At 34.5% G+C, this 23,894-nt stretch overlaps 1 protein-coding gene across 20 annotated transcripts in view; it reads right to left on the bottom strand.

Annotated features, from left to right (window-relative positions):
• Positions 1 to 23,894, bottom strand: part of ANKHD1 (ankyrin repeat and KH domain containing 1) — a 125,283-nt gene that overhangs the window by 22,178 nt on the left and 79,211 nt on the right. For 16 of the 20 annotated variants that reach the window (XM_057307102.1, XM_057307103.1, XM_057307105.1 and 13 more), the window contains 10 exons: positions 16,041 to 16,799; positions 10,051 to 10,196; positions 9,534 to 9,645; positions 8,925 to 9,070; positions 8,275 to 8,417; positions 7,576 to 7,789; positions 5,340 to 5,515; positions 4,942 to 5,104; positions 2,970 to 3,065; positions 2,389 to 2,505 (listed from right to left, as the gene is read on the bottom strand). In XM_057307102.1, coding sequence (XP_057163085.1) covers positions 2,389 to 2,505; positions 2,970 to 3,065; positions 4,942 to 5,104; positions 5,340 to 5,515; positions 7,576 to 7,789; positions 8,275 to 8,417; positions 8,925 to 9,070; positions 9,534 to 9,645; positions 10,051 to 10,196; positions 16,041 to 16,799 — 2,072 coding nt within the window. The remainder of the gene's footprint in view (positions 1 to 2,388; positions 2,506 to 2,969; positions 3,066 to 4,941; positions 5,105 to 5,339; positions 5,516 to 7,575; positions 7,790 to 8,274; positions 8,418 to 8,924; positions 9,071 to 9,533; positions 9,646 to 10,050; positions 10,197 to 16,040; positions 16,800 to 23,894) is intronic. The other 4 variants (XM_057307110.1, XM_057307111.1, XM_057307112.1 and 1 more) reach the window with 1 other exon arrangement.

Genomic DNA, 23,894 nt, shown 5'->3' with positions numbered 1-23,894 from the left:
TTGAGGCATAAATTGATTATTCTTTGAAGTTTTTATTTATCCAAATCAGAGGTTGGCAAACTACGGCCTGAATGTCAAATCCCGTCTACCACCTGTGTTTATACGGCTTGAAAGCTAAGACTGGCTTTGACATTTTAAATGGTTGAAAAAAATAAAATGAGTATTTGATCACACTTGAAAATTATACAAAATTCAAATTCCAGTGTTCAAAAATAAAGTCCTATTGGAACACAGCCCCGCTCATTCATTTAGCTAATGCCTATGGCTGCTTTTGCGCCACAACAACAGAGCTGAGGACTTATGACAGACACCATATGGCCTGCAAAGCCTAAAATATTTACTATTTGGCATTTTATAGAAAAAGTTTGCCAATTCCCTATGTAAATGAGAAAGGACTGAGAGAAGAGATTGCATATTCAGCTAAAAACTGAATTTCATCACTCTGTTGGCATAAGAACAAACTGTCTAGCTATTTAGGGATTGCTGACCATATCCCTGGGTAGTTGCACAAAAATCAAAATTATAGACATGAAAGGTACCTTAATAGTCATCTAACTATGAACTCTGTTTTATTTTAAAATGAATATAACTTCTTCCTTTCTGATTTTAACTGTAATCTTAAGGTTTACACTTTTCCCCCTACTATCAGCAATGAATGTCCTTATATGTTCACATCTTTTGAGCATTTGTCTAATTACCTTAGGCTAAATTTCTATAAATGGTATGAATGGTGGGAGTAAGGGTATCCACCCTTTTAATCTATTTGTGAAGGCACTTCCATTAATAGTTATAGTAATTTACATCATATATCAAAAATCATTCACTAGAGTGCTAATCTCTCCCCACCCTTGCCGCCAATAGCTATTATCTAATCTTTAAATTTTAAGCTTTGCCAATATGGTAAAAAAAAAAATTTATTGAACATTTGTATTTCTTTTTCTGTGAATTGCCCATTCATGTGATCATTTTTTATTCTGGGAAAGTTGTTTTTCTCACTTATTTATTTATTTATTTATTTATTTATTTATTTAAAAAAGATTTTATTTATTTATTTGACAGAGATAGAGACAGCCAGTGAGAGAGGAAACACAAGCAGGGGGAGTGGGAGAGGAAGAGGCAGGCTCATAGCGGAGGAGCCTGATGTGGGCCTCGATCCCATAACGCTGGGATCACGCCCTGAGCCAAAGGCAGACGCTTAACCGCTGTGCTACCCAGGCGCCCCTTTCTCACTAATTTATAAGCAACCTTCTTTTCTGTTCTTAGCTTACTATGTTCTTTAGGTTTTTTGTTTGTCTGTTTTGAGAGGGGACGTGGGGAAGAGCAGAGGGAGAGGGAGAAAGAAATTTCAAATAGATTCCATGCCCAGTGCGGAGTCCGATGCAGGGCTTGATCTCAAAACCCTGAGATCATGACCTGAGTCAACGTCAAGAGTTGGACAGTTAACTGACTGAGCCTCCCAGGCACCCCATGTTTTTTTTTCTTTTTTTAAACTAAGAAATGGTTTCAAGATTTTTAGTATCTCTCAAAATAATCATATATTTTTTCTTCTACTCATCAACAAAGTCTCTTCATGTTAAGCTATCTCTTGCATTCCTGAAAGAACTCTACTTGATCATAGTGTTCTTTTAGTATGACTTGTGGATTGAATAGCAACACCCTCATTTTCCAGGTAAGCAGACTGACCCTCAGAAAAGCAATGTTGTTTTTTTTAACCTTTTCCATTATACCACACAACCTAGGATATTAGACATTTACTCTTTGAGTATCTAATAAACCACTAATAGCACACATCTTATAATTACCAAAAAGATTTCCAATGCTTTACTAAATTTTTTCTCAAACCAATGTTAAAACCACTTAGGTAGGGATGCCTGGGTGGCTCAATTGGTTAAACGTCTGCCTTTGGCTCAGGTCATGATCTTGGGGTCCTGGGATCGAGCCCCGTGTAGGGCTCCCTATACCCCCTGCTCTTTCTCTCTCTGTCAAATAAATAAATCATAAAAAAAACCCCACTTAGGTAGTAATGTCATTTGGTAAACTATGATCTGCTTGAAAACTAGTTCCTTACTTATATGATTCAAAATATTTTTTAAGAACAGAGGTCACAATCAAAAAGTTGATGGTGATTTGACAATTAATCATTTCCTTTGAAAGAGATTTTGTTAAGGTCATTGGTCATAAGGATGGTAAATTTATTCCAGCAAATTTTTAACAACTCTTTTTGAAAAATTTTATAACTTATTTATAAGTAAATAATCTTTACTACAACCAATGTGGGGCTCAAACTCACCACCATGAGATCAAGAGTCACATGCTTTTCCAAATGAGTCAGCCAGGTGCCCTAATTTTCAACAATTTCTAAAAAGAAAAATTATTTTTCTTACTCACCTTTTCCAGATCAAGTTCCTTCAAAAGAATACTTGCATTCTTATTTGCTTCTGCAGCCTGCTGGTCTTTAGCCTTCACAATTGTCTCAACACATTGGTGACATTTTTTCAAGAGTTCCTATAGTGGAAAATGGAGTTATATAAATATAGGAACACGTAACATCAACAGGCCAAATAAAACTTGAACTGATGAGCACAGTGAAGTCCAGAACTTAAAGCCCAAACAAATGAGAATTCACTAAGCCAAATATAAGCTATCCTTTGAGTCTAGTCATATATCAATCTTTCATCAAAAAAGGGTACTATTTCCTAAAAAGTTTGTGTTCTTAGAAAACTTTCTAATCAGGCTAATAGTCTAGCAATAACCTTTAGCCACACTCACTGTGCTTATAGCCTATAACAGGAAGGAAATCTCAAAATAATTTATCAAAATTATTATATCCATTCTCCATGGAGAAACTAAAGCGTAGATAGATTAGGTGATCAGTTTCACAGAAGACAAAAGGAAGGTTGCTAATTGCACACTTTGGCATACAATTCCATGAAGAACAAAAATGCGTTTCAACAGTATATTAAACCTACCTTATCTGTAATTGTTGCTATGTATCTCATGCATTCTATATCAGAAGGGAACTGATTGACTTCCTTCACCAAATATTGAACAACTTTTACATGACCCTGTAAGAAGTACAACAAAAAATGCACAAAAGAACTCCTTGAAAATTTGCCCATATGCTTAATAAGAGTAAAAGGTATAGTAATACTTTCAGGTAGTTTACTAAACTGAAAATTGAAATTATGAAATAAAAACAACATGGTCACGTACTCCTCCTAAATTTAATCTAGCATTTCCCCACTGAAAACAGAAAAACTTTTGTAGAAAACAAGTGTTTCCTAGAGTAAATCTATTAATAAAAATTGGTGGTGTGAAATGAACCTTTATATAAAAGGGAAAGTAGTCCTAAAACAGAGAGATGTTCTAGATTTCAAAGCATTATTTTTGGTTCATCTTACTAAACAAGGTAGACGCTCACATTTATATGAGTCTCATGACTTGAATCTAGGTAAAATGCTTTCTAAAAGCTATGATCAAGGGCGCCTGGGTGGCTCAGTTGTTAAGCGTTTGCCTTCGGCTCATGGGATCAAGCCCTCCATCAGGCTCCCTGCTTAGTGGGAAGCCTGCTTCTCCTGCTCCCACTCCCCCAGCTTGTGTTTCCTCTCTCACTCTCTATCAAATAAATAAATAAAATCTTAAAATAAATAAATAAAAATAAAATAAAATAAAAGCTATGACCAGAGGCGAATGATCTGTAATTAATTCTGAGTACCATCTATTTTAACATAACCAAACTTGCATAGTTTTCCTCCTACCAAGTTCTAAAACATCTTCAAGAATTAGTCTGATGGTGACAAGAATCAGTAAAGTTGTTGCCTCCAGGGCAGGGAATTCAGAATGGGCATGATGGAACTTTCTAGGATTATAGAAGAATTTTATATATTTATGGGGTGTGGGTTACATAGGTATATTATTTATCAAAACCCATTAAACTATGCACCTTAGGTTATATATTTCACTATACGTAAATGATCCCTCAATTAAAAGGAAAGGAAAAATTAAAAAAAGAATTAAGTCTAGAAAATACTGCAAGTTCTCTTTTTAAGTTACAAAACTTACACTGTTCTCTTTCAGTAACTACTTAGTGACTACCTAGTTCGTGTCAGGCACCATGCTAAACAATGTGTATAAACAATGATAGTCACGAAGCTTGATCTTCCTGGATCTTCCAATCTACTTGGGGAGATAAGCATTAAAAAAGTAAATACATGTTTGAAGGTATAATTACAAAATGGGATAAGGAAAATAATAGGGTACTGTAAAAAAGAATAAGAGGACCTTTTTCAGATGGGTATTAGGGAAGGACTCTCTAAGAAGGGACGTTTAAAATGGGAGCTAAAGGATGAGCAGAACTGTGCCAGTGAAGGGCAAGGGAAAGAAAACCAGTGAGCAAAGGCCCTCTGGCAGATAAACATTTCGTGCATTCTAGACCAGTAGTTGAAGTGTAGTGAGCAAAGGTGAAGGGTAACATAAAAGACTGGTTTGGGGAGGGTGGCATGAGCCATATCATGAAGGGCTCTGTAAGCCATGTTAGGTAGTTTACAGTTCATTGTAATTGCAACGGGAAAGCTTTTAAAAATATAGCAGACAAGCAAACCTTAATACATATAGGAGGTATAGTGAGTTTTAATGAAAGAGTCCACTCCTTTTTGTCCCTTCTTAGGTAGAGAAGAAATCCCCTGCATCCTTAAATCTCGTGTTTTATGTACAACATAACAAAACTAGTCAAAACACCTAGTGATTTAACAACGGAGTTGCTTATAGTGAACTACCATACAGCTCTTAGATTTAGCCACAAAGAGAATGGAAAGATAGCAGTGACTTATGTATGGAAATTCAGTCTATTCTCCAAGAGCAGTTCATTTTCCTCACATGGTTTCAACTTAGGATTAGTTAAAAATGATTACATTTTACCTTTTCCCCTCCACATCAAATTACCTTGCGAAATGCTGACATAAGAGGTGTGATTTTCCGGTTATCTGCTGCATCCACGTCGGCACCTGCTTGCACCAGCAACTGCACCACATCGAAATGACCACCATTGGATGCCAACCAAAGTGGTGTGTTTCCCTTCTTGTTTCGAACATCAATATGGGCTCCCCTATAAAATCAAAGAAAGTTAATATAGTTTGTTTCCTACAAAAAGGGGCTGACTTTCTATTTCCTCTATTTGTCTTTTATCTTCTCTAAGACAGCATGCAAATAATACATTCTTCATTTTTTTCAAAAATAATCTCTTCTTTAAAATGTCAGTAAAGTAAAACAATTTTATTAACTGTAAAGGCACTGAGAAGTGAAAAGGATCACAAGAACTTCTATACATAAAATGTACCCACCTATTAATCAGGAGCTCACAAAATTTGTAGTGACCTTTGTCGGCTGCTATTGTTAGAGCAGTATCTCTTGAGGAAGGCACAGGCGGGGCATTGACATCTGCTCCTTTATCAAGGAGAACTCTTCCAACCTCTGCATATCCTCCAGAAGCAGCTTCCATCAAGGGGGTAAGACCAGTCTGTTTAAACCAAAAATTTACGCAAGTACATTAATAAAATTTTGTTAACAGACTAAAACATCTGACTCATAAGTGGACTCTATTTCTGATTTTCTCTCATAAAAGAGCTAAGCAATATTCAATCTTCAATTTTATAAAACAAGAAACGAAAATTGTTAGATTGAATTAGACATGCTAGAAGGAATTCATTTATCATAACATACCACCTCATACAAAAAACCCAATTTCATAACTTCTATACTGTTATAAATTTATACATGAGACAATAACTGCAGGTATGAAAAATGAATAAAAACAAAAATAAACCATATTGTTCAATGGGAAAACTGTTTAAAATATTTATCTGAGAATGTAGTTTGCTAAATAACTCAGGATGAATTCCTTCAATCCTATTCAAACCTGGAGAAAACAGATTAAAATACCACTTCATAAATTTTATGTGTATGTGTCTTTTGCTCATTAATCTCTAAAACTTTTGCCAAGAGACATTTCCTACTGGTATCATTTCCAAAGTAATAATGGGATTTCTATAGGACTTTTAATAGATAAGTCAGCCACACTGAATATGTGTAATACAAAAAAACCAAACTGGATAGCAGGAAAGATTCATTTTTCTTTGTGCTATGAAAAATTTCAGGAAAACTATACTTCCTACTTTCATAGATTACAAAAATGTAAATGTTCCATTAAATTTTAAGAAATATAACTGAAGGGGTGCCTGGGTGGCACAGCGGTTGGGCGTCTGCCTTCGGCTCAGGGCGTGATCCCGGCGTTATGGGGTCGAGCCCCACATCAGGCTCTTCCGCTATGAGCCTGCTTCTTCCTCTCCCACTCCCCCTGCTTGTGTTCCCTCTCTCGCTGGCTGTCTCTATCTCTGTCGAATGAATAAATAAATAAAATCTTTAAAAAAAAAAAAAGAAATATAACTGAAGCAGTTCAAGGAGAAAATACGAGAATTTCATTCAAGCCTTTCAAATTTGAAATGACTACCAGATCTGCCACTGTCTGACTATAAAGAGTTCTACATAAGCTACGTTTTTCTAGGGTTGTGAGTACCTAATAGTTCTAAGCATAGAAATTCAAAACACTGATATACTAACTCCTTTCTAAAGGCCAAACAGTCATGAATTTGTCAGAATCTGTTATGATCAGATTAGATTTTAGCTATCTTAATTTTATGATGTGGTAATTTTCTGATTGGGTTTTTTTAATCAATGGTAAGCACATGCTTCACTGGAGTTCTTTAAAAATCTACATTAAAGGACCCTATGGGATACCTGGCTAAGTCGGTAGAACCTGTGACTCTTGATCTCAGGGTTGTGAGTTCAAGCTCCATGTTGGGCATAGAGCTTACTTAAAAAAAAGAAAAAAAAAAAAAACCAAAAAAACCCCTCAACGAAATAATCTTACTACAAAGATATCTTATTATATGCAAAGATTGCAAACTGGAGGATTAATAGAGAGCTACTCAAGGCTGAGGTTGGAAAACATACAGATTCTACTTTCTTCATTGTTCTTAATAAAAGTCATGAATGATGATAGTGTGTCATTGGCCACTGTATACCACAATTCCCGGATCTTGCCTTGGGATCTCATTATAACTTAAGACAATTTAAAACAGCACATTCAATTTGAGTTGAAATGTCATGCAATTTTTTTTTAAGATTTTATTTTTATTTATTTATTTGACAGAGAGAGCACAAGCAGGGGGAGAGGCATGCCGAGGGAGAAGCAGGCTCCTCACCAAGCAGGGAGCCTGACGCGGGACTCGATCCCAGGACCCTGGGATCATGACCCAAGCTGAAGGCAGAAACCCAACCGACGGAGCCACCCAGGAATCCCTTTTAAGATTTTATTTTTAAGTAATCTCTACATCCAACATGGGACTCAAACTCACAGCTCCAAAATGAAGAGACACACACTCTACTGACTGAACCAGCCAGGTGCCCTTTTATAAATGTATATTTTTAAGTAAACTCTACCAGCCAGGAATTCCGAAACTCTATGCTCTTTACACTAGAAACACACCCTAAGTAGTTGAAAAGTTATAAAATGCTTACCTTTGCCCTATGTTCAACATTGGCTTTTCGGTCTAGAAGCAAACTCACGACTTCTGCTCGGCCTTGGAAACAGGCCAAAGTGAGAGCTGTGTTCCGATTGGTCTCTATTTGGGCATTAATGTCTGAACCCATATCCAGCAGCAGTTTCACTGCAGGAACATGTCCATTCATGGCAGCCAACATCAGGGGAGAAATACCTAGTTTACTCCCAGTCCTAAGGGGAGAAATGTGCTTAGAAAATTAAGATAATATGTTGCCTGTTGTTTCTTAAAAAGCATAGAGAATATAAAAGATGAAAATGATTCAGTAAAAAGAAAGGCTTCTAACATCAATGAATAAATTTTATTTGTGTGGACTACTAACTAGGAATAGGAAAATCTCACAATTTAAAACATAATCCCTATTTAGAGGTTATAAATTTCCAACCATACATAACGAAGTACTTTCTGAAGTGAGACATCTTTAAAAATAGCTATGTTAGCTGAAAGAAGCTGTGATTACTTATAAGCACATTATAGGAGTAACTGTTGGTCTTATAACTTTAGTACTATCTCTAAAAAAATTTTTAATTTTTAGTTAGAAGTATAGTGTTTAGTACTATCTTAATTAAAAATGGTATCTGTACAAATATTTGGAGGAAGACACTTAACCCCAAGGTAGCAATTTATAAATCATGAATAATAAAATTAAGATAGGTACCTTGAATTAATCTCTGCCCCAGCATTAAGCAGAATCTTAATAATATTAACATATCCTCCAGATGCAGCCAGACTCAATGGTGTATAATCAGACACATTCCTATGTTCTTTATTTGCACCTCGAGCCAGCAGCAAGTCTACCACCTACAAAGTAAAATATAAACAGAGAAATCCAGTTTAAACCAAGGGTTCAATTATAATGAAGGAAGCACAAAGAAATGGAACTTGTAACTTCATTGTCTGAATATCTAACATTTTAAGTATGCCCTAAATATTCAAATTATCAGCACTTTAGAGAAATGGATTCAATTTCATATCGAGAACTTTGGAGCTTTGAAATATCAATTATATTGAAATAACAAGATATTACTCATTCTACTCATCAATTGTTGAGTGATGAATTTGCATTTCATATGTGTTAGGATTGTGGTTCATGCAGCCTCAAGAAATGTAAGAATAAACAGAATTATTTTTTTTCCCTAAAGGGCAAGAAACAGATTCCCTAAAAGGTGATTCACTACTCCCATTAAATTTAGTATATGGAACATGTCACAACACATGCAAGTTTTATTCATGTGGCTAAATTACTAAGCAATGCATACTTAAAATATGAGCACAATGTTTACAAAATGAAAATTAACATTAACACACCTCCTGACGTCCACCAGAACATGCTAATGAAAGTGGAGTATCCTTAGTGCGTTCAGACTGTGCTTCTATATCTCCGCCTTTATCCAAAAGGATTTCAACAACTCCAACATGCCCTGCTGTTGCTGCCAGGATCAGTGGTGTGAAACCTACAGCAGAAAATAAAAATCTCAATTTTGTGTTTTTTTTTTACTTATTGAGCCATTGTTTTTAATTCTCTATTATCTCAATAGAAGAAGATCTTTGGGGCAGATACGTACAACCATTTAACATAAAACTGCTCTAATCACTAATTTACTAGTGACAAAAACCCAAAAACACATGATAAAAAGGAAATGCTAAGTCAAACGAAACTACTGAAGTTTATAATCATAATGAACTTTGATACCTCTGTATGCTCTACTTTGGGATTAAGGAGAAAGACAACCACAACTTGCTCTACTTCACTGGAGATTCCTAATTGAAATATGCTTACCCATCCTTTCACCGAGATAGTCTAGGAACTATTCATTGATAATCAAAAACATAACTGTTTTCTACAAGAAAACATAAGAAAAAACTGTCTTCTGATGTAAGTACTCTCAGGCTTTACTTCTGACTGACATTTCTTACCTTTTTTGTCTCTGTGCTCAATTTTAGCATCTCGCGCAATGAGTACAGATACAAGTTCTTCGTGACCACCTGCACAAGCTAATGTTAATGCTGTGTCATGATTGCTCTCAGTCTAGAGGGAAAAAAAGTTAGTTTTTCTTTACAATGGGGTTATCATTTGAAGAGCAAATAATACTTATTTTCGCAATGAATGTATGATGATAATTTACTTCTCCAAAGAAAATCAGAATTTGCAAAATAAACAAGCAATCGAGGGGCTCCTGGGTGGCTCAGTCAGTTAAGCATCCAACTCTTGATTTCTGCTCAGGTCATGATCTTAGGGTTGTGAGATGGAGCCCTGCTTTGGGCTCCATGGTCAGTGTGCAATCTGCTTGAGATTCTCTCTCTCCCTCTGCCCCTCCTCCCGCTTGTGCACTCTCTCTATCTCTCTAAAATAAATAAGTAAAATATTTTAAATAAATAAATAAATAAATAAATAAATAAATAAAGCAAGCAAACAAGCAAGCAATCTACTCACATGTGCATCAATGTCAACTGAAGGATACACAGGGGGCATAGACTGGGAAGCCACATTGCTTGGAGACTGTGAACAGGGTTCAGGTGTAAGACATTCCGTGGTCTGAGAGGAACTGTTTGAACCACTGGGCACTCTGCTACTCACAGCTGAAAAACAATATTCATATTGCTGAATTCTACTTAAAAGAGTAAAGTCACCTATATACAGAAAAACACAGAAAACAAAATTTTATAGCAGGAAGATAACATAGTAGTTAAATCACAAGATTTGGAATCAGATAGACCTATGTTTGAAACCCAGTTCCACCACTTTCTGATCTCGGGCAAGTAATTTAACCTCTTAGGGCCTCAATTTTCCTCATATGTAAAATGGGGATGATAATAATAGTAACTGCCTTGAAAGATTGTTGGAAACACCACTTGAGATAATGTAGGTGAAATACTTATTAGCACGGTGCTTAATATTCAGTGCATACACAACAGATAGCCTTTTATGTTGTCAACAGGGAAAAATAGTTTACAATAAAAAAATAAATTTTATATCTTAGTTTGTAAAAAGTAATTAGACAAAAATATCCTGAGTACAATGCACAAAATGGGGGGGGGAGGAGAACAAGTTAAAATATTTCTCATGTAAATAGCAAGACAGTGTGCTTTTAAAATTCAATATTTCGGGGCGCCTGGGTGGCTCGGTCGTTAGGTGTCTGCCTTTGGCTCGGGTCACGATCCCGGGGTGTCAGGATTGAGCCTTGCATGGGGCTCCCTGCTCAGCGGGAGGCCTGCTTCTCCCTTTCCCACTCTCCCTGCTTGTGTTCCCTCTCTCGCTGTCTCTCTCAGTCTGTCAAATAAATAAATGAACTCTTCAAAAAAAATAAAATAAAACTCAACATTTATTTTGAAAATTTGCTAAAATGAATCCATCTCTGAAAATAAAACTATTTTTAAAATCAACATTGGAACTTTCATTAGGGATCTCAATCTGGTATTCGAGACTGCTGTCTGAAAACTGAGTTAATTAAGACATTTTATCTTTATGTCTCTATATATTTCTTATGTTTCATAAGAGGCAGAGTTTGCCCCACAGTGGGAGAAATAGGACCTATCTCAGAGGGATGTTACGAGCTGTCTGCTAAGTAAGGTACAAAAAGCATTTAAAATACACAGTGTTTGGCACATGTGAAGTATTCATTAAAGTAATTATCAGATATTTTATAGGACTTTCAGTAATAAAGCTCACTGTAAAAACATTACTACTCACTCAAGAAAAAACTCAGAAAAAACCCTATAATCATTAATAATATAAAAAAAGACAAAGCTTCAGTGATGTCAATAACCTCTCATCTAGACTAAAAGTAAATAAAAAACACATAGGTCTCAAAGGAAAATGTAAGCATTTCAAGGGTTGAAGAATGTTTAGTCTCTAGAATTTGGATATGACTGGATCCCAATCAAGGATACTGTTCACAAGTGTAAACGACTAAGTTTAGTACTACTTCTTTAAATAACTTCACAAATTTTAATATGTTCAGATATGTTTCTATACGAACTATCCCATCTTCCTCCCCACCAATATATGTAAAATCATGTTGGCTATATGAATTTCGGTAGCTTCTATCATGGCTACAAATAGGAATTACTATTTTATATATTTGTTTCACCTATAAGAACATGCACAAAATGGAAACAAAGCTTTAAAAATCTTTGTCATTCAGCGAATTTTAAAAGCGGACAGTATTTTGTTATACCTCCTCAAAATATATGGTATGTTTGGAAAACAGCTCTAGAAAACAAGACGCTAAAGACCGATATGTAGCTCCTCTGTAATAGTCAGATTTTAACAGTGGTCTCATAATGATTAACAAATACCTTACTAAAGAACTACTTTTATCATTGTTGATGTTGCTTATCCATGTTATCTTTTTGTTATTATGAAAAACAGATACTTAAAAATTTTTAAATAGTTGATTACAGTACTATGCCAGATGTGATACTATAAGACTTCTTTACAGAGATGGCTTTTAAAAAATACTTCTGTGCATTTAACAGCTCTGTTACGAAAAATGTGTTGTTACACCAACTATCGTACATTTTTGTACAACATTATCCTAAAACATTTTTTCCTCCTTGCAATAATGACAATCAGAAACATTCCACAAAAGTGACTTTAATAGCATTAATTACACACAAAAAGTAATAAAGATAGAACCAGAAAGTAGCAAGATTTAAAAGGTACATGTGGAATAAAGGTTTTATAATATAAAATTATACCAGGACTGTAACATTTTCATAAATCCTAAAATGTTTCCTACCTCTGAATGAAATGTGTCTGAAAATGACTCTGACAGATCACTACCACAAAAGTCACTATATAATTCCAATTAAATTTATGCATGGGGTGACAGAAGAATTGACTGTATTCTACTTAATCCTTTATGAAATTTAAGATGGTTTTGTAGGCAATATGGAAGATAATAATAAACCTTACCATATAAAAATCTCAGATACTAGGTTAACATAAACTATGCTGTGAGATTTTAGGGAATTAAATCACCATAATCTGTTTCATATAATAGTAACTTTATTAAATATACAAATAAATACAAATCTATAAATAAAATATGAACATCTATTAGAAGAAATTATTTAAAAAGATAATTTATTGCAAATTCCCTCAAAAATAAGAGGGCTTCCTAATTACCTTTTTATTCTTAAGCTTACATTGACTACTACATTACTTACTTAATTACTTAAAGCAAGATACTTCTGAACTGGAATTTGTTTTAAGAGACCTATTAAGGTGTCAACAACAGTAACAATGTGCTAGCCACAAAATTATATTAAACCTTACATACATACCAAATCTTAATATAAAAACAATAAGGGAAATTGTTAATTTTTTTAGCAGTCTAAGGAAATAACAAATATCTCTGAGATAAATTCAGAACTTAAACATGAATCAGATGCATGCATATTACACTTAAGGTTCTTAAACAGTGCTAAACTGAGTTTGAGTCTTGACACTAGTAACAACTTCCATAAGCCTCAGTTTTCTCTTGAAAACTGTTTCAAGAGAAAAACTGAGGTGGGAAAAGGACCTATTTTATAAGATTATTACAAATAGCCCATGAGAAAATGTATATAAAGCAAAGAGCTTAGTACACGGTAAGTGATCGATAAATGTGAATAAATTGATATTGAGTTAATTTTTAATCAATCTGCTTTATATATGAATAATAAAATTTTTACTAGATGTTTCTGGAACTGAGCAATGGTCAAAGCTATTTTGTATTTTTTTAGATTTCCAAACCTTAGTTCTACACATTTGAACTGAGAATCACTTGTTATTATGATACCTTCTAAAAGGCCCGCACTTACTTTCACAAGAAAAGGACCTGAAGAACCATGCTCCATGTAATCAAGAGTTTACATACATTCTGTCTGGAACTGTATCCAGTATGACACATATAAGACCATATACTAAAATACTTAGTCAGCTAATCAAGTCATGACCTTAATAAATTATTTATCTAACTCAGTTACATGAAAATATTTTGATGTAACAGCAATAAAGAAAATATACTCCTATATTTAAAGAGTGAAATTTATTGCTATTATATATGAATATTCTCTAAAATAAAACTGTAAGATATACAGTATTCTCTCCTTTATTAAATACAAGGGATGAGAACTAAATTTGGGTAAAATTAACTACATCTTTGGTGTAATCTATGATCATACTGATACATATTAATACATCATGCAATTATAGAAGTAGGTATTCACCTACTCCATCCTTGTCTAATTTCTTTCACTTCTGATAAAGAAAATTGAGAGAAACTTGGTCTTGAAAATAACCCTTTTTAACTTTAGGTGAGATAGTTCACCATCTTGAACAAAGAAAATCTAATTATTGCTCTATATTTTAAAACAGATAAAAATAAAAATGGAAAATTTTTATGTGAAGATTTTTTTTTAGTTATTGGGTGATACATATGTTAAAGTTTGTCAATAAAAGAATATTATACAAAATGATAGGCCCACTATCACTAGACATTAATGTCTAATAGAAGTTATATTTTCTTAGTTTATATAACACTATAATTAAAACGATGTTTCTAAACAATTTTTTTGAACTTTATAAAAGACCATTTCAATGTAACAAATAGTTTGATGAAATAAATTTTGCGTCCCCTATAAGAACCATTCATAAATGCTACCATAAAGTCAATATCTACAAGTTCCTTTTAGAGTGGCTTCTACATTATTTAAAAAAAAAAAAAAAAAAAGACAAGTTCTAAGTTACAACAAAACCAAATTGAGCAGTAATGTGGGTTTCATAACTGCAAACTCAGTATTCAATTAAAAACATTATAATGCTATTTATGTAATCCTAAGTCTTAAAAATATTATTCTCATATTATCAATTTCATTATTATTATTCATAATTATACTTGACGCTCAAATATCTGCTTTTACCCCGATTAGAAATTAGAACAATAAATGAACTCCAAGAGTTTATTCGTAATTTATAAAAACTCTCGATACTAATGACACAAAGTTAATTTGAGTTAAGTGGCTAGGGGCTGAAGATATAAAAACCCAAATTAAAGAATAAAGAATCTAACCCCTTAAAACATTTCTTAGAATTTTTATTTTCTTTATGGGAAACTAAGTATTCCTCCTCCGCTCAGGGATACTTATTAAATATCAGAGGAGGCTCATAGGCAGTATCACAATTCTATAACCATTGCAAGTCATACAAATGCCCAATAAAATTCCTGATTTAAGTAAGCTTATTCCACATTTTTAAAGACTCAGTAAAGATTAGGAAGGCTAAAAGCTCACAAAAGAAGAAAGGAAACTGGGATAGCATAATTGGGATGGGAAGAGGGGAGGAGAATATGACAAGAGGAAACAGACAACAGTAAGGAAAAAAATGTTGCAATCAAGAGACAGAGGACTGGCCTGCCTTTGAATATCACTCCAGCTACATCTTAGTTCTTGGTCTTCATCCACTGTCAACAGCCATTCTGGCTGCATTTCTGAACTGGGCTCTCATGGAGGTGATACATTCACCAGCCATCTTTAGGAAGGTAAATGATTAATTGCACTGTTTTCCCACTGCTGCAAGGACAATGAAAGGGAAAGTAAACTTGTGCACCTCATTTCATATCTAGTTGTAATTTTCCACACAACAATAAACAGAAACATACACTTTAAGGTTATCAGGCCTTTCTTTTTTCTTTTCCTGTGTGTATGTGTGTTGTGTCTGTGTGCTTTCATCAAGATAGTTAATATAAAAATTTCAATCTCCAAATCATCATCCAGTTGATAATAATTTCAATGTAATTTGAATCTTCTAACCACAAATACAAGAACATGGAATGCTTATAGTTTTCTCTGAACATCTTTTTAAATTAAACATATTTAAATTGATCTAATAAAATTATAAATAGAGAGAAAGCAATGTAATTTAGAATTATGATTTTCAGACATGAAAACCATTACCAGGAAAATTTAATGTATAAGCTTATGTGAATACCTCCAAAGCCTACAAAGAAATTCTACTTTGGGATCTCCTACCCAAGATATAACACAGGGTGATGTTTTGTTTTGTTTTAGAGTAAGCTCTACACCCAGTGTGGGGCTCACACTCCCGACCTGGAGAGCAACAGCTGCATGCTCTACCAACTGAGCAACCCAGGCGCCCCACAGGGTGGTTTTGATACCAAAGTTCTAAAATAAAAGCTCATGGCAACTTCATGTTTTGCCTTTGCAAATAACAAAAAAGAAAAGGGAAAAACACACTTTTATGTGTTAGTGCTGTACAGCTTAGTTAAATTCACTTCCCAAATACCTCGAGGAATAAGTAATTTTACAAAGATAGTTCTAAAGTGGAAAAGTACCAACTTGGTGTTTTTGGAGAGTCGTGTAAAGAAGTTGAGCACACAGATTAAAGAGAAATTATTACAGATATATTTCTTAACCCACCTGCTATCAGGTCATCAAGAGTGTCGGTAAGCGTCTGGGCTGGAGTTGCAACCATTAGTCCATCTGGTTCTTGAACTAACAGCCCCTGATCATGTCCAGTAATAGCAATCTGAGGCTGTCCTATAATCTGATGATTACCTGATACTTTCTGAAGTTCAAGAGAATTTGTCCCATTAGAACCTAAGTCACTGGAAAAGTTACACTGTGGAGATGATAAAGGCTGGACTGGGACAAAATCAATTTGTTCTGCCGATGGTGGAGACTGTTGCTCATCATCAACATCATTATCTTTAAATAAGATTGTGTCAACCTGAGGTAATTCTGAAAAGTGATCCTCTGGGAGACTACCATCTCCTTCCCCTTCTGGGAAGACTCCTCTATGAGAGCACTGCTGGTGGAGAGATACTGTGTCTTTCTGACCTTTGGTTTCCAAGTATTCTTTGGTAAATTGCTGTTGTGTTTTCATCTGCAACTGCCTTTCCACTTTCTGTAGTTCTTTCAGTATTTTCTTCTTCTTCTGGACTTGCTCTTCTCTGTTCTTTTTAAGTTCTTCTATCTTATCTTTGTTCAGAGGTTCACCTTGAATTAACTCCAGTGACTTAAGCTGTGCTTTTTCAATAGCACTAATTCTTTGTCCCAGTTCATTCAGCTTGCCTTCAGTCTCCTCTACTATGCACTCCAAAGGCTGGTATGGGTGAAAAGGTGGCAGTACGTCCTGATCTGCTACCTGCAGGGAACTGGACTTCTGCTTGGATGTACCTAAGCACATGAAAAATGTTTGAAAAAGTGCCATGCTAAAAAAAAAAAAATCAGCTCCCCCTCCCACACACACGGACCTCCCTCCCAAAACCCTTATAACTAATGCTGTAGGATGAATGTTCAAAGATTCACACCAGTGGGAGTTGGTTAAAGACTGTAGTCATCTATTTCAATACAGCAAATGCTGGGATGTTGCCGATTCAAAAAATGTGAATTTTTAAATCAAAAAATCGAAATTTTAGGATAGGAGGATTTCAGAAGTAAAGACGGGGCAGGGAGAAAGGAGATCAAAGAGGAAACAATCTCAAAATTCTGCTTATTAGATTGGACTTTTAAAGAACATCAAATCTAAAATAGCGTCAAAATAGTGTTGAGGATATCATTAAAGATATCCCAATTGTTACTTCACAATATTAATTGTGCAAGTAAAGGTTACTACAGGAAACTATAACTTGTAAATCAACGTGAATAATGTTTTTCAAGTGCCCAAAACCTCTGTCTTATTATATTAAAATATAACGTGAAATCAGTTTTTTCCAGACCTATCCTTCTAAAATTTTCCATTAAATAAGTCTTTAACATTTCTTTACCCAAAAACTACATTAAACTTCAATCACAAAGGACAATTATTCTGCGTTTAAATAAAGTCTTCATATAAAAGTCTGTGAGAAAAACCATGAGTGTTACCTAGGAGAAAATCAGACTTCTCAGACAGGATTTCTGATATTGACGGTGTATGTTAAAAATGAAGTAAATGTATTTTAAGATTTTAGATCACACTTAAATTAAGTTACTCCCCTCATGACAAAGTAATTATCATTATTAACAATCTTAGCATCTGGACATAAAATGGATGAAATATACAGTAATTACTTTGAGGCAAACTCAAGGCTTACTCTTCCTGTTTAGGAAGAACTGGGGCTATTCAACAATGAAAAGGAACAAACTACTCATACATTCCACAAGGTAGACGAACCTTGAAAACATTATGCTAAGTGAAAGAAGCCTGACAAAAAAGATGACGTATTGTGTAATACCATCTATATCAAATCTATAGAGAAAGGCAAATCTATAGAGACAGAAAGGAAAGTAATGGTTGCCTGGGGTTATGGTATTGAGAAGGAAGATTGATTACAAACTGGCATGAGAGATATTTTCAGAGTGACAGAGATGTTTAAAACTAGATGGTGGTGATGGTTACACAATCTGGTAAATTTACTAAAACTCACTGAATTGTATACTTTTTTTTTTTTTAAAGATTTTATTTATTTATTCTACAGAGATAGAGACAGCCAGCGAGAGAGGGAACACAAGCAGGCGGAGTGGGAGAGGAAGAAGCAGGCTCCTAGTGGAGGAGCCCGATGTGGGGCTCGATCCCAGAACTCCAGGATCATGCCATGAGCCGAGGGCAGACGCTTAATGACTGCGCCACCCAGGCGCCCCTGAATTGTATACTTAAAATGAAGGAACTTTACGGTATATAAATTAAAAAACAATAAATCCACTTTTAAAAAAGATCTGGGTAAAAAATAGTTCACTCTTCTGAATTGCAGTCAACATATATGAATAACATACGTTAACTTAAGATTTTTAAAAATAAGATCATCCAATACATTCAACATGATTCTCAAGTCCAAAGGAAAAATGTCATCACCCATTTGATGTTAAAATACTCTGAATTACAAGAAGGTAATAAGACCACTACAGAAAAAAAATCAGAGAGTCAACGGTTTTTGTTTTTTGCTAGAGTAGGAAATCTCAGAAATGCAGGTACCTCAAACATCTGCAACATGTTATTAGTGAAAAAGTCCAAGAGTTTCCCCTAGATATTGCTTTAACAGGTTCAGGATGCCACAGTTCCAAAACTATTGCTCACTTTAAGAGACTTAATTATTCTTTAAAAGCAACCTTCAGCAAAATGTATTACCCACATTCAAATTTGAATTTATATCTGAGCAAAGGGATGGGTCAAGACCTTATCCTTTCAGAGCAAAAGTCGTTATATTTGTGAGATAAATGTTTTTAAAGATTTTATTTATTTATTTGAGAGAGAGAGAGAACACAGTAGCAAGGGGAGGGGCAGGGGAGAGCTCTGGGATCATGACATGAGCCAAAGGCGGATACTCAACTGACTGAGGCACCCAGGCACCCTTGTGAGATAATTTAATAACTACTTCTATAAGATCTTACAGGAATCTATGGTTTGATTTACTTGTTCCAAGTACCTAATAACAATCAATAGGTAAGAAAAGGGAGAGTTACTGCTACAAATAGCAATGTAGATACCTGCTTTTCCAGCAAAGAAATTTTTAATCATGTAATAAATTCAATGACAATTCAAGCTCTGCAAAGACTGAATGTTCTTTAAATGTTCATTAATTTTAAAACATGCTAGTGTACTTACTATTTAATTTGTATTTAAGATTAAGGAAAACTAGGTAAGAGGTCAACACCAATCAGACTGGTAATTATATTACCACCCTGGACATTCTCAGATCTAAAATCTTATAAATAGTATGATCCAAAATAAGATTGGAATTTTGAGGACAGTAACAGATAGGAATAAGCCCTATCTTGTTAACAAACAAATAAAATACAGTAAGCTTAGAGCACAAGATTATTAAAATTAACTTATTTAACTTAATATAAACAGACTTTAAGCCCAGGACATATGTAGCAGGAAGAACAGGATGGTGAAAATAATGGACAAAAAGCAGTTCTTCCCAAAATAGCTAATGGCTGAGTATCTGTAGTCACAGAGTTAGTGGGATTGCACAGATACACATTAAAGCATTAATACAAGTTATAAATCAAGAATAAAACAAATTGGTAAAAACAAATAATGTCACCTAATTATTCCTAGAAGCTAAAGCAACACCTTCAGTGTTTAGGAAAAGTAGAGAATGTGACAAGCATCCCTTCAGCATCAAAATTTTTAGTAGGTAGGAAGGCTGTAGTATAAGATAGCAGAATATAAGAGTTCTAGCTTTTTAAAACATCTCCCAGTGTCAGATACAAATAAATTAAATCTATTCACTAGTAGCATTAAGTGACATCATAAAGTCCTACTTAGGAATATAGGTAAAGCCAACATCTCACTCTTTGGTCTGGTGTTTTCCTACTTTCTCAGCTTTCCCTTTTCCTCCATTAATAAAACTAAAAAAGTTTGTAATAGGAAACCATGATATAGAGACAACTACGAAAATGAGTTTAATTCCTTCAGTCATTTTTGTGTCTAAATTAGTAATTTGTGCAATAAAAAATAATGGCCAAAGGGAAAAATACCTGACATACAGATGAATCTAGATTTGGTTTCATATTTCTTACTTGTTTTTGTCTAAGGAAATTTAAACATCGTTCCGCAATTCCCTTGCTTTCTTACATTACCACACAGGATCTGACTAGAATGATTTTTAAACAACACTCCCAACTGGGTCTTAAGTGGAAAAAAAAAGGCTGATGAAGTACAGTTGAAAATAACATAGTACATCAAGGGTAGTAGCATATATATTGTCTAATGGAATTTGTATTTGGATAAATACATGTATATTGTATTCTGAGTTTCAATATAAAATATTTCTTATTATGGTCACAGTCAAAAATGAAAGCCACTGGTATAGAAATGACTCCTTTTTCCTTTATGCCTGAATTTCTGTCTCACAATTTCCCAAAGTTACAGGGCATCCTATACATCTTTAACACAGTAAGGATAATCACGAGTGTCCAAAGAGGGAGAGTCTGTGTAACATGCTAAAAGATTAATTGAACCTCCTGCTTTTTACTGTGAATCTCATATATTAAAAGACATTAGATTTGGACATATGTAAATTCACACAAGAATGATTACATAATGGAAATCTGCTCAACTACAGAGTACTAGTAGTAAAATTTCCAGAGGAACACTCAACTTCATTCACTGTACATATAATTTCTACACCATTTTACTGATTTGATATGAAAATGAGAATTTTCCATGTTACCTACTCCAATAAGCAATTCTGGGATATAAAGCAGCATATTAATTTAGTTCTTAGTTTATATTCAAACTTGTTTTTGATCTTTTCACAACCATTCTAGAATATTACTTCTTCATTAATTTTTTAAACATCGTCTTTAATTACAATGTCTCTCTTCTTAAAAAAAATTCTTAATAATTTTCTTTGTCTTCAGAACAATCTAAATTCTTAGCCTGGCACTCATTAATTGTTTAACAAATATTTGAACATCTAGTACAAGCAAGGCATAGTGGACCATACAAAGACAAGCAACATAAACCCTGCCCTTGAGGAGCTTACAGTCTAAAAGGGGAGATAAAGATGTACAAAACCAAATACAAAGATAAAGCCAAGGGTTGGCAGGCTTGGAAATGGGACGAAGGGTGTATAGTATGGGTAATATGGGAACCCTTATGCATTGCTAGTGGGAATGTAAACTGCTATAGCCATTCTAGAGAGCAATTTGTGGCGCTTTGTCAGATAAATATTATGCAGTCCTATAACAGGTAATTTTTTTTTTTTAAGATTTAGTATTTTTTATTTTAGAGAGAGAGAGAGAGAGAGCACATCTGTGGTGGAGGGAGGGGCAGAGGGAGAGGTAGAGAGAAAATCTCAAGCAGACTCCCCACTGAGCTCAGAGCCCCAGGCCACAGTGTTCTGTCTCACCACCCTGAGATCGTGACCTGAGCCGAAATCAAGAGGCAGACGCTTAACTGACTGAATCACCTAGGCGCCTATGATGGTAATTCTGTTCCTGATTTTATCCCAAAGAGATTCTCACACAGATCCTTAAGAGGACTGTACCAGGATTTTCATCACAGCACTGTCTGTGACGGTGGGGGATGAGAGGCAATTTGGATACCCATCACTGGAAAAAGACAAGTAAAAAGCGGAAGATATACAGGATGAAGCACTATGCTGACAGCAGAAACAGTCTAGAGGTAGACACACGGATAGATCTGTAAAACAGTGTTGAGTGAAAAAAGTAAAAAACAAAACATGATCCATAGCACAATACCATTCACGTAAATTAAAAATACACACGAGGTAGTAAACATTTTATAAGAACTTTAAAAACAAAAGAATTCGCATCAAACACAACAGAATGATCGTCTACAGGGGAAGTATGATTAACTCAACCCTCTACACTTGAAATCCAAGGGGAGGGGAAGGGGCAGGTGTGACCAGGGTCAGAAGGAAGATCCAATAAAGAGCTGTAGTACTCCAGAGAAAAGAAATTACTCCTCCAGAGGGCTTGAGGTGCACACAAAAGATGTGTTTTGTTTATCCTGACATCATTTTAATGTCTTGTAGTGGATTAGTTCTAAGCTGTACAACGTGCAGAGGATAATCATGAGTCCTCTCTTTTAGAATCTCTGTAGAACCAGTTACAACAAATAAGTTAGATGCAACAGTGGCTTTAATCAACAAACTTATTTACAAAACTGATTGGGAAAGGCATAAGGTTGATATTACTTATGCATCCTTTCCCAACTGAACGTTCAAAACTATAGTTAATAAACCTAAATAATACTAGAAAACGGAGCATATCACTATCACTTGGTTTCACATTTTGTTAAAAAGGTGATCTTGAGGCCTTTGTCAGATGCCACCTAGAATGTCAAATCCTTTGAAAACCAAAAAGGATAAGTGAGACTGGCTGCCTAAATCAGGAGACTATGGGTCAAGAAGGATGGAACAAATGGTGTGCATGAATCATGAAAGAAAAGAATATTTGCATAGTATATATATAAATACCTAGGTAAGATTTAAGGCATGAAAATATTTTAGAAGGATGCAGATACAAATAATAAAAAGACTTCAGGCAGAAGTAAAATGCTCTAAGAACTTAAAAGATGATTGCTAAGAAAGGAAGAGAGTCCTAGAGAATAAGAACTCTTCCTTCATCCCTAATCACATTTGCAATACAGATATACTCTACGGACTTAGCAACAGGGTCAAACAGAGATTTCATCACTCAGAGGAACTTCTTTAGAGACATAAATGAGAAGTTCTAAGGAGAAAAAGCCACTTTAAGGAGGAAAAAGTAATAATATATCTTTTATGATTTAAGATACGTTTTCCTATCTCCCTGGGTACCCATCTATTCAGTGTGTACATTTACATCATCAACTAATTTTTCCTAATTCATAGTGATATTATATTCCATGATGCACATGAATTTATACTAAAATAACATCTTAATACATTGCATCACCGCAGTGTGATCCTACATAAAGAAATATTAGGTTGGCAATGTCACATGGCATCTGGCAACAGCAAGTACCCAAGTGTCTAAATATAAGTGTTAAGGTCTTCCTTCTCTTATAATTAAGTAAAATGAAAGATTACTCAAAAGGTGAGTTCATTTTTATGCTATTCGGTAAGTAATAAAACATCAAAGTGAAGAAAATAAGTAGATACCCACTATCAGATGGTATTTCAATAATCAAAAAATATGATTATTCACTTAGCATCAACTTAAAGAAACCCTACCCAAAAGTTTCTGTTGACTTACATATTAAATCTAAATTTAAAATGTCTTACTTCTTCTCTGCACACGCTCCATATCCTTCCTAGATTATTTCTTGATTATTCTGTGGCTCTGTTTTTTAAATCATTTCTTATTTAGTACTGAATTTCCCTAGCCAAAGTTACTACAGTCCTCTACAACATATAGCCAACAAAAAACAAAAACAGACAGGGTTATATATTTTACTAACAGTAAAGTCGATTAGGATGCTTAGATTCCTTAACAAGTACATGCTTAATGTCCTTTTTATTTGTTAAAATTAAAAATAGCAGTCTTCATTTTCTGAAGAGTTTGAATAGCTAGGTGTCCAATGGAAAACTCCATTATTAGCTTAAGTCAGAGAGATTACAGATATTTTATTTCTGAAATTAATGGTTTAGAAATGAAGTAGCCTTGATCAAGGCCCTCAATACTCTACATTACTCAAATTGATACGATTTAAAAGAAGCTTCTGCTTGGTGCTCTAACAGTCAACTCTAACCAACTTTTCTTAAATCAAAGAGAAACTAATATATGCTTACACACCACACTGTGATTTCAAAAATCTAGAGCTTGGTTATCACATAC

Source organism: Ursus arctos, unplaced genomic scaffold, assembly GCF_023065955.2.
Source record: "Ursus arctos isolate Adak ecotype North America unplaced genomic scaffold, UrsArc2.0 scaffold_5, whole genome shotgun sequence".
NCBI lineage: Eukaryota > Metazoa > Chordata > Mammalia > Carnivora > Ursidae > Ursus > Ursus arctos.
This window is presented reverse-complemented; position numbering and strand designations above follow the sequence as displayed.